This window comes from Castor canadensis, chromosome 12 (genome assembly GCF_047511655.1).
Source record: "Castor canadensis chromosome 12, mCasCan1.hap1v2, whole genome shotgun sequence".
NCBI lineage: Eukaryota > Metazoa > Chordata > Mammalia > Rodentia > Castoridae > Castor > Castor canadensis.
This window is the reverse complement of record NC_133397.1, coordinates 89,420,045-89,432,195: the sequence shown is the minus strand read 5'-3', so window position 1 is coordinate 89,432,195 and position 12,151 is coordinate 89,420,045. Positions and strand designations below refer to the sequence as shown.

The following is a 12,151-nucleotide window of genomic DNA, read 5'->3' as shown; positions in this document are numbered from 1 at the left end:
CAGTCCTTAGGAATCGCACTTTTTTCCAACTCCCTGCCAGATAGGCTTCCAAATCATTCAGTACTTTTTGAGATGCCACTTTTTGTTGGTGGTGCAGCCTCCTGAGTGACTGCCACATTTCCTCAAGAAAATTAGGAAGTCCTTTTGCACTAGCCTAGTGAGTCTCCTCCTCCTCTTCTCCTTCATTTCCCACCCCCCATGGAGCATACTGATGAGCTTCCACAAGGGAAGCTCAGGTGCTCAAGCCCAAAGAAGAAATGGCACCAGCAGATAGATAGTTGTACATCTGTAATCCTTCCAAAACTATTTTCCTGGCAACACAATTTATCCAGTTTATCAAAAATACATTCTCTGTCAAATATCCCCTTAGATGTTGCAAAGAGTGAAGCTGTGGGCTCAGCTTACTTTCAGCCCATTGGCTAGAGCTCCACTTTGATCAGTTTACTGCCTCTCCATGGCAGCTCCATGTTGGAAGAACAGGCTTGGGTAGGGACATTACCTTGACAACCAGAAAGTCTCCTATAACTTCCATCTTGTTTTACACTGAACCTGATACCCAGGGATGATCAGAATCAATGAGGTAAAGTTTTTTAGTTACAATTACCCATAATGCCATAGTTAGTTCATTCCTGTTAAGTCCTTCAATTCTATTCAATTGAACCTATGCAGTTTCTCTTGGAGTTTTAATTTACAAAATGTATACATATTATATATGCACAAATACGATTCATGTGTGCTAAAAATATGTCTCCAGTGAGTCTGTGCAAAGATGGCCCCAAGTTGACACTTGTATTTTTAAGAGATTAAAATTCCAGTGATTACTAACTGACATAATGGGCCAATTTTACAACTGAGTGCTTTTAAATCTGCTGCATATTTGAAGACTCATTTGAAAAATACATACACATATATAAATTAGGAATTTCATATTTTTAAATTTGATTTAAAACATGCACTAAATCATTGAAATTATGTAAAGCACCAATGTAAACTGTGCAAATACAATTATTTCTCAGAATAGCTCTATTCCAGAAAAAAAGGGTTCAAGTCAACTTTTTATCAGGATATAAAGGCTAATCACTTTTACATAATGAGATTTTTTATCTCTTATGCTATTTGCAAACTCTAAATTAAGTTCCAAGTGATTACTGCTTATTCTCCACTTCCTAAAGTTAAATTCCACTCCAATAGCCTACAAGGACCACTAAGGCATATCACTAGCTTCTGTCTACAGAGCCAGCTCTCCTTAGCCAAGCCCATTTACAGAGAGATAACTAGGAAACCCTCAAGGAAGCTCCTTAAGTCTTCTTGGAAATTTTATTAGAATATTCAATAGCAGCATTGACAGGTTCTAGGAATGATGCTGGAAATAACCATGTAAATACAAGTTGCTTGGTTATGGACTAGTGTAGAAACAGCAGGACTTCTCAAATAATTAAAACTCAAACAATATTTGGGATTTTTTAAAGTTTTATAAAGTATTTATTACAGGGAACAATATAAAAATCCTATTTAAATATCACAGCTTTATTTTTTTAGTTCAATATTGAATTTAGCATGATCTGGGAAGGAGCTAATTGCTCTAAGACTACACTTTTAACATTAATTCACTTGATTTATCTATATCCTACTACCCACAACACCTAGTGATGCCATGTGTATCATGATCCATATTTTAATACCTTTTCTTATCCTGTGAATTTCTTAAGCCTCTCCTAGGGATAAGACTAGAAGAATGAATCAAAAAACCACCCATGAAACATCTCTTCCTCTATTTTTTGAGGTTATCTGACTAGAAAGCAAAGTAATGAGTTTTTACACTACTGTTCTAATTATTCCTAACATGTGTTCAATTCAGTGTAGCATTCAGCCAATTCAGTGGCATTAGGTAGCTTATTCTTTGGTATAAGATGGGAAAGCTCTAGGAATGCCCTGGTGTTCTGTGAGTCTGAGTTTCGAGGGAGCTTTCAACCCAGGGCACACATGGTACTATGAAGGGCTCTTTGATAGGAAACCATGAACAAGGGACTCAACCTCTGAACACCATCCATGTCCTTTCTGCCCTTGCCTTACCTCCCTATTGGAATGAGGAGCTCTCAGTTTGGCTAGATGCCATCTCTGTGCCAGGTGATTGGCTATATCACAATGTCTTTATCCCATCAAGTACCAATGGACATTTGGGTTTTTTCCAGTTTTTGATTATTACAGATGGTGCTGATATAGACATTCTTGTATCGTTTTTTGGTTAAAAAAAAGGAACGAAATTGTTGGATCATCACCGACATGTATGTCTCATGAGAGGAAGCATAGGACAGGCCTCCGGATCTCTCACTGCCTTTAAATACTCTAACCAGTGATTTGACTAAATCCAGTTCTGTACAAACTCAATGAACCACTGAGGTGTTTGAATGAGAAAGTTTCTAAAAGGCAGAATGGCAGAAAACATAGTATGTTATTCTGAAACAAACCTGTTTTGCAGAGCTGCCCTAGAAGGAATGCAGCAAGGTCTTAGTTCCCTATAAAGTTCCTTTCACACTCCAAGAATTCACACTCAACTGTTCAGTCTCCTTCAACAAGGGTAAAATCTACATATCAAATCTGTCACAATGGAAAACCTGGTGCCTGAGGAAATTAGAATGAGTTATAAAACTTTTTTTTTACTATTATGGCAGGTTCCCAGTTAAAATTTAATATTGAAAGTTAAAGACTAACTGCTGTTAATAAATAATGGAATATATGAACTAATTTGGTTTCTCAAGTCAGCTAACTTAGCTGTCTTTAAATACCTTTCTTAGCCATTTTACAAAAATTGTGATCAGTAAACTATCAATAAATTATTTCTTGTATAATCCTATCCAAATGGAGTTAATAGACATCCATAGAGATGATATTATATTTAGTTCCAGGATCTGCTTTTGTAGTAGAATACAGCTAAGAGAGAATAATGTTGGTTTCTTTGTAGAGTTTTAAATGAGTCAGGAGTAACATTTTAAGGGTAGAGCTAATTTAAAAATTAAGTTACTTAAGCACACTTTACTTAATCTCTCTCTGCCTCAATTTTCTCATCAGCAAATTGGGACAAATACCTCTTGCATAGGTTATCACACAGAGCTGAGCACAAGGAAGTATTCACAAAGGGCTAATGATTGTCTTCTCTGTCACTCTTACCAAAGCATCACCAGTGCTAGCCAACTGGTTTATCAATTCTGGATCACTCTCTACTTAGTGGAAGAGAGTGCACTGAAGACCTGTGGGGGAGGGGAGATGCTTCCTTGCCCCTCTTCTTCCTGCTTGCCTGAATTCAGAAGGTAGGGTGGAGGTAAGTTCTGGAAACATTATTATCACGAAAGGCCCTGACGCTAATTAAGTGGCAATTAAAAGAGAATTAAAAATAATTAATGCTTTCTGAATAAATATCCACTTCTGGGAAAATGATGAGGATCAAAAATGTGCTGGTTGAGAGGTAGCAGAAAGTGAACACGTGACAAAATATTTTCCTAAGATCATTAACATAATAAGCAAACCATCCCCAGAGAACGGCACATCATAGATACTATCATTTCACACACACACACACACACACACACACACACACACACGATACATCATATATCTATATATCATATATCAATGGCATTACTTTTCACAAAGACTTCTAGGATATGCAGTCTTTGTAATTATGATCAAAGACCATCACTCTTAAAGATGCCAAAATGGCAACTCATCAGAGATACAAAGACCACGATGGTGTTCATGCCCTTCTCGCATAACCAGGGCCTGGTATGGAGGAACCACCCACACTTTTTGTGGGACACATGGCAATATGAAAATGAGGGTCTGTTGTGAAATAATGAATAAAAAATGAACAATGAATTTAAAATGTATTAAGAATGTCAAGACAGCAATACAAGGTGATTAATCCAAATGAGTGGCTATGATATTGTGAGATCCATACTTGCTCTTTTGTACTCTTCCTTGGAATATGGCTTTTAAAATCTGAGGAGTAAGTATCTGTAGTCTAAGCTTAACTGAGGCTGGAAGTCTCAGTGTAGCTTCCAGACAGGAGCTGGTCACAGGAAAGGCCAAGGCAGGATTCAAAGGTTGGAACTTTCTGCCTCACCCCTGAACCTCCAGGGAGCTTCTCCAGGAAGAGACTGGGGTTGAAGGCTAAGTTGAGCACTTATGGCCAATGATGCAATCAATCATGCCTATGTAACGAAGCATCCATAAGATCTAAAAGCAAGGGTTCAGAGAGCATCTGGATAGCAAAGCACCCAGAGGCCCTTGGAGGGCAGTGCTACTGAAGACACGTGGAAGCTTTGTGCCCCTTCCCACACGCTAGGTCTGATGCATCTCTTCATCTGTATCCTTTGGAATAACCTTTGTGTTAAGTCACTAGATGTAAGTAACTGTGTCCCTGAGTTCTGTGAACTGTTCAACAAAGAAGAGGTCATGGGAACCCCCCCAATGGAAAGCCTGTGGATCAGAAACACAGGTAAAGCAACCAGAAGTTGGTTTGGTCTTGGGGACTCAGCCTTCAACCTTTGGGATCTGATGCTATCTCCTGGTAAACAGCATCAGAACTGATTTAAATTAGAGGATGGCCAGCTGGTGTCCACTACAGAATTGCTTGCTTGCTGGCTGTGTGGGGAAGCTCCCCCAGATACCTGGCATAAGTAGCATGATATAAAAGTAGAGTGGGAGAATATGAGTTTGGTGGGTTATCTTCTAAACTGCAAGTGGGTGGGTGGCCCCCACGTACTGCAGGGGCATACCATAAATGTGTTACTCACCACTGTGACTGCATCATTCAGGAGAGATTCACCAAAAACCAGGATGTAGAGCTGTTCATTGACGTGAATGTTCTCAAAAACAGCAAGCACCGCCACGGGATCCACAGCTGATATCAAGCTGCCGAAGAGCAGGTTCTGGAGCAGAGTGATGTCACTGAGGCCAAATGCTTCAATCTGGCAGATGCCAAACAAAGACACTCCAATGCCAATGGAATTCCAAAGTGTCCCTACCACGGCATACCAGAAAATAGTGCCAAGGTTCTCAAAGAAGGGGCGCGTGGGCATGAAATAGCCAGCATCAAGCACAATGGGTGGCAGAAGATATAAGAAAAACACATCAGTCTTCATCGCAGGTGGTGACTTCTCATCTACGCCAAAAATAATGCCACCTAGTAGAAGTCCAACCATGATGAGAAGGCAACTCTCAGGCACGATTGTAGGCAACTTGTGATAGAGATGGAAGCCTGTTAAAGAGAAAGTGAAGGCACGAATATGGATCCTGGGGGAGTTCTACGAGAAAATTGCCAATTTCAAAATCTCCCAGGTCACTACAATTGCCTGTAGACTGGCTTTCCAAGTAACAACATAAATCAAATGATCCCCTCAAAACCACTCACAATTTTTAAAATACACATAATAAATATTATCTAGACACAAATTGAATGTTAAATCAGAATTAGCATGCTGTAGGTTCCCATTATCTACAGAGTATTACAATTTTTATTTTTCTAACCCCTATTAAGTTTATCTTAAACATGAAAATAGAATAAAATGACACAATTTTATATTTGAAACAACTTAGTCATTTCCAAGACATTTTCAGATGTAACATTTTATTTCATCTTCACGGGAACCCTAATAAAGTAATCAAGGCAGTTATTTTTAGACTTGTTAAAATTTAAGTGGCAACTAAGGTACAAAGACCTCCAGGCTCTTTTCAAGGCAGTGAGGTCACAAAGCAGCTTTTTGATTAGTATTGCTATTTTTGGCATTTATAAAGATTAGTAACTTATTTACTTTTCATTTCAGATTCTTTCGGTCAGAATACTAAATACGTTTAAGTTTTGAGATGTGTGCTCCCTTAGAGATAACAATAGCAATTCATCAAGATGTATCACTTTATAAAGAATATAAATGTGCCATGATTTCTAATCAACTAGGAACTGCATTTGTGACTAACTCCAGTATGAGGCAAAGTGGGATCCAGTCCCAATCAAGTGCTACAGGAATACAGAGAAGCAGGAAACCTGCTGAGGATGACTCCAGAGAGGAGCCGGTATCTCTGCAGGCTGAAAAGGCACAGAAGATTTAAACTTGTAGAGCTGAGAAGTGCCTTCTCAGAAAGGACGAAACAGACAGAAGCATCAGCCTCCTGACCCATAGTGAACCCCAGTGAGGCTGTAACGTGGAGAGCATATTAGGGGAGGCCTGAAGCAGGAAAAGAGGAGGAAAATGTTGGTTGGACCAGCACAGGAGAGCAACATGAAAAGTGACTTAGCCCACAAAGGTCACCTGACAGTTCTTAAGTGATGAGAACTCATATTTGCAAGGCAACAGCAAGTCATCTTGAGACTTCAACATTTTTGAATTAGAGCAGAGTAAGAGGATAATATGGTTTGAATGGATCCCCTCCAGAATTGCAATTTGCTATTGAGAGATGGGGGTCTTGAGAAGTGATTAGCCCATGCGGGCTCCTTTTGCATAAATTGGATTAAGGCACTTTAAAAGAGACTTCTGAATGCCAATGGCTCATGACTGCAATCCTAGCTACTTGGGAAGCTATGATCAGGAGGATCATGGAGACCAGACTGAGCAAATAGTTCATAAGAACTCGTTTCAGTGGAAAAAAAGCTGAGCATGGTAGCATGTGTCTTTCATCCCAATGACAGCCTGAGTGCAAACTAGGAGAATTGTGGTCCAGTAAGACTCTATCTCAAAATAACCAGAACAAAAACGGCTACAGGCATGACTCAAGTGGTATTGCTGTTTAGCAAATACAAAGCCCTGAGTTCAAAACCTAGAACTATAAAAAAAAAAAAAGACTTCCTGCAGTCTTTGCTTGGTTAGCTTGTTTTTTCACCTTTGCTTTCTCCTTTGCCTTCCACCATGTAAGAACACAGCACGAGCTCCCTTCAGAGACCAAATGCTGGTGCCCTCATCTTGCACTGCCAGCTTTCTGAATTGAGAAAGTAAATGTCTTTTCTTAATAAGTTATCAAGTTTGTGGTATTTGGTTACAGCAACATTAACAAAGTAAGGCAGAAGTGTATTCAAATTGCAGGACAATAGTAGTAAAATGATAGAATAAGTCCTTAGAAACTAATAATCACAGAAATTTTAATAAGCAAGCCCTAACTAAAAACAGGACTAAAGCCACAACATAAAACACTCTGTGACAAAGAGTTTATATTTTAAAGCAATATAATCATAATAATTTGAAGGGATTTAAAAACCTAATTTCTAAACAGTAAAGTGAACATCTGTATGTGTGGGGTATTGAAATCATCTCTCCAGAGTTGATTATTTTATTATTTCTATTATATCAAGTTGCAGTAATTGGTTGGGGGACAGCTGTTCTTTACCCAGGACCTCTGGCCAGCCTGCAGACCTCACTAACAAATAGAGAAGTGAAATAGTCCTCTGAAAACTACATGGTTGTAATCTCCCCGACATGCTGCCTCCTTTTACAGCTAGCAATTCCTGTATGATAAGTACATGCCAACAGCAGCCTTCCGAGTCTCCCAGGACCCAAGCATGGTCACCTCCCTTCTGGAACACAGTCCCAGCCTGAAGGTTCCTGCCATGGGCCTTCAAGGCTGACCTCTACCAACCCACCCCAGCTTGAAATCCAGCTCTGTCACTCCCTGCCTGTTATTGTGGACTAGGCCTCAGTTATTTATGTATAAAATAGGAACAAATGCACCTCCTAGGTAGAACTGAATAAATGGGTGGTTTACTGTCCAACACTTACCAGTGTGCCTGCAATGTCACAAACACCTCTAAATTTTAGTTGCTTCTCCCTCTTCAAAGGAAAAGACCAGAGAGATCACTTTTAAGGAAATGTACAGAAACAAAATGATCCACTGGAGGCAAACCAGAAAATGAGTGAGACCTGGTTTTGGATACCCCAACTTCCTTTTCTTTTCCTTTCCTCAGGGACCCAAGGCTTTCACATGGGGCTGCTGCTTTGTCACTATGTAGAAAATAATCTCATATTCTTAAGAGTGGAAGATGGGGAAACAGGTAGGTGGGAGAAGCAGGAACAGAGAAACTGCTTCCATGCATAACAGAGGCCAATGCCTGCTGCTCACTCACTGCGTGATACTGACCAGGAACCCAGGCCAGTAGAAAATAGTCAAAAAGAGGCAAATAAAATATAGCAACATAAATGTAGGATGCAATGAGAAAGAAAGCCCACTGGGACAGAGGGCCAAAGGAGGCGTGGAGGAAATGAGAAGGAGGAAAATCTGGCAGTTGTAAAATCAGAGAAAAAAAAGAGCAGCAACCTTCCTCCCTCACTACCAAGTATTTTGTGAAGAAAAAACCAACTTAAGCGGACAGACTTTGCTTTTCCAGGGTGATGGTTCCACCTGACACTAGTAAGAAAGGTATCAGTTACTGGGGGAAAATTCAAATGAACTTTGTAATGATTTTTACCAGGTTGAACATGTGCTACTGCAGAGATAATCTACCATGCTACATAGAGATGAGCCAACATTTTCCAGCACAGGGCCAGACAGTAAATATTTTCAGCCCACATTCTACTTTGTCTTAGCAGAGCAAATCATCCATAGATCATAGCAAAATGAGGGAATGTGGCTGTATTTCAATGAAACTTTATTCATGCACATGGAAAGTAGACTCCCTTATAATGTGTAGATCACAAAAAGGTTTTGTTTAGATTTTATTTTGACCATTAAAAATGTAAAAATTATTCTTAGCCTCCAACCCATATAAAGACAGGATGTCAGCTGTAGTTGGGGACCAGGCTGTAGTGTACCAACTCCTGGTTTGGTCTGTTCTTGGGTTTCCTGCTAACTTCTGTTTATAGTGTTTGGGGCATTGAACCTTGTATCATTCAATTTTTATTACCATCACATAAAAGTCTGTGAGGATATGGTGCAATATTTATCATTTTATTTTTACTGCAATAGAAACTCAGTGGGAAGGGGAGCAGGATCAAAGGTCTCATAAAATGTACAGAAAAAACACTCATCTTTGAGCTGGTGGAGTGACTCAACTGATAGAGAGCCTGCCTAGTAAGCGTGAGGCCCTGAGTTCAAGCCCCATTTTTTAAAAAAATGATATTCTGTCTTAGAGTGAGTCTGTTTTATCTTTGCAGATGTGTTGAAATTAACTGAATTTAAAAACTAAAGATCTACATATAAGTAAGTGAATTGAGATTAATTCACTTTATTTTCTCATTATATCTACAATAACTTATTTGTCAATTCTGGGAAGAGCAAAGGAGAAACAGCACAGGAAGCTTCTTGACGATAACAGGCTCCACAAAAGGGCAACAATGTAAAAGTTGGACTTAGGGAAGACCATCCACAACAAAGGCATATAAAATCAGTATAAAATAACAAAGCAAAGGAATCATACAATGGTAATTAGCCCAAAGGGAAGAGGATCTAGAGTGGACTAGATACAAAACCTTCAGGAGAGAAGGCACTAGCTGTAGGCAAAGACAAACACAAGCGTTTTAGTAAATGTCCTATATTTTCTTTTATTTACTGTTTTATTCTGTACTTTTAAAAAGGCTTGAAGAAAAAATAAAGGTATCTGTCAGATCAACAAATATTTACAAATTCAGGTTAAGAACTAGACAAGTAAGTACCTGTGGTCCCAGCAGTAGGCCCTGAGGCTAACTATCCTTAAAGCACACTTTGAAAAACCCTAGACTTAAGCAACAATTTTTTTAAAAAGAAAGAAACAGACCAAAAAAAAAAAAAGAATGGAGGACCAACTAAAGTCATGTCCATCTAGCTAGGAGAAAAGCGAATACTTACGGAATGTATTAAACATTAAGCTTGTTTTTAAGTTTTAAAAGGAATAAACAAGCTCATCCAAGCCTAAAAATTGTAGATTTTTATATATCTTAAATCACACAGCAACCAAATATATACCTTAAAATTAGAACTGTAACAAGTGAGAGATCGTCATATAGAAACATGGAGAAATAGTAAGAAGCATCTTTTTAATCAGATATGCCAACCAATTGCTATCACTATATAACTCAAGTAGATAAAGGCTGAATAACAATTGATTTCTGAAAGTTGAATTATATTGTTTAAATAAGTGATGTAAATAAATAATAAATAAGCAAATGCATGTATAATACACAAAACAGAGTTCGATAAATAAAGCAGAATTAACTCACCCATGTCAAAAAATTATTAACATGTGAGAATAGAATGATCTCTTCCTATTTAGACATAGGTTGGGACTGAAACATTCACTTAAAAATCACCCCACCAAAAACAGCTATAAATATGGAGGTTTTTTTTTTTAATGATCCACTTACAAGGCTTAAAATAAAATACAATAATTATAAACATTAAAAATATCAATGAAACATTAAAAATTGTTAGGGTTATTCCAAACCAGAACTTAAATGACACTGACTCCTAACAAGAAATGAAAACCTAATGAGTTGTCCATTCATGATGGACTTTGGAAAACCACAATCACAGAATTGAGCACTTAATCAAATATTTATTGAGTACCTTCTGTAGGCAAGTATCTGAGAGGCAGAGTTGAATCATGAATCATGAATCATGAATATACCTTTAGGGAGCTTACATCTAATACAGAAGATAAGACCATAGCTAATTACGATAAAAAGTAGAGAATTACAAATGCTATAAAAAGAGAAGGCAGTAGTTGAGAATTTGGGGTAGGACATTAGTTGAGATGAGCATATATGAGAATATGTCATGAGAGGAGGTGGCATTGAGCTTCCTGGATATGGATTTTTCTGTCCTTAGAAGACCTAAGCTCACAAGAACACTTGAGGAAAGACTGGGCACCATGAGGAAGGGGAGATGTGACTAGCATGGAGCACAGGATAAAGAGGAGGGACAGCAATCAAGCAGCAAAGACCTACTCTGTATAAGACCTGAAAGCAAATTGTTGAAGATCTGCCTCTGTACTGTGGCAGCTGGGAGCCACAGAACCGCCTTTTTCCAAGGCAGTGGAATATGACACAAGGGCATCAAGCCTTCTTGCTTGAAGATGGAACCAAATAGATACGGTGACAATCAGTGAAGAAATTGTTTGTAAACGTGAGGCTAAAAAGTTGAACAATCCAGACTCTAAAGAGACCTCTACCAGACCCACAAAAGACAGTCTAGGAAAAGAGTCACTCAACATGAGGAGGGGATAATGGCAGAATATGGACTATTTAGCAATGAAAAAGAACACCTATATATAACAAAAGAAGGAATTGTATCTTTTTTGCAGGTGGTGTTGCTTATACAATCAGAAAATTCAAGAAAAGCTTCATGAACTAAGAATAATTATTGTGGCATTAAATGTGGTAGGGGAAAACTGGTGGCAGCAAGATCGATCAACCCATTCAATCAATTTTGCTTCACCCAATTTATATTTACTGAGACCCTTTTATGTAGTGGCTGTTATAGCAGACGCTAAGAGAGTGGCAGTCTAGTGGTGGGAAACCAAAGTTAAATAAATTAGCCAATAAATTCACAGCAGTCAGTGGTGCTGAGCATGCAAAGAAAAATAGAGAAGGGCGAGGAAGTGCTTTTGGTTGATATTCTATGTGTAAAGGGAAAGCCTCTCTGATGGGTGACACCTGGACAAAACCCTGAATGAAGGAATGAAATATGGAGCAAGAATTTTCCAGAATATGGAAGAAAAAAACCAAAGATAGAGACCCTAAGTAGGAAGCACTCTGAGCAAGGAGCCTGCTCTGGCTAGAGCTCCAGGAGTGGAGGAGAACATGGTAGAAAATGAGGACAGAAGGACAGGAAAATGCTAGACCATGGAGAGCCCAACACCATGGGAGAGACTTTGGACCTATTCCAAGAGCCAGGAGCCATGGAAGGCTTCTGACCAAAGGAAGGTCGTGACCACACTTTTGAGTATAAAGGGTCATTCTGGCTTCTGGTGAAGAAGTAAAGGAGGGAGAATAGTCAGAAGCCTTCTTTGGTAATCCAGGAGAGGGCTTGGTTGGCCCTAACGAAGGTGGTGGTGGATATGAGAAGAGTTGGAATGAGTGATCCTTTCAGACAGATGCCTAATAGAAAGTGTCACTGTCCTGGAGAAAGGAAATGAGGCAGATGGTCAAAGAAGAATCCTTACATTGGGCTTCAAAAAACTGAATGTAGAGTGGAA

The 12,151-nt window shown here is 38.9% G+C and overlaps 1 protein-coding gene across 3 annotated transcripts in view; it reads right to left on the bottom strand.

Annotated features, from left to right (window-relative positions):
• Positions 1-12,151, bottom strand: part of Slc9a2 (solute carrier family 9 member A2) — an 80,525-nt gene that overhangs the window by 47,696 nt on the left and 20,678 nt on the right. For all 3 annotated transcript variants that reach the window (XM_074050454.1, XM_074050455.1, XM_074050456.1), the window contains exon 2: positions 4,794-5,257. In XM_074050454.1, the coding sequence (XP_073906555.1) occupies positions 4,794-5,257 (464 nt within the window). The remainder of the gene's footprint in view (positions 1-4,793; positions 5,258-12,151) is intronic.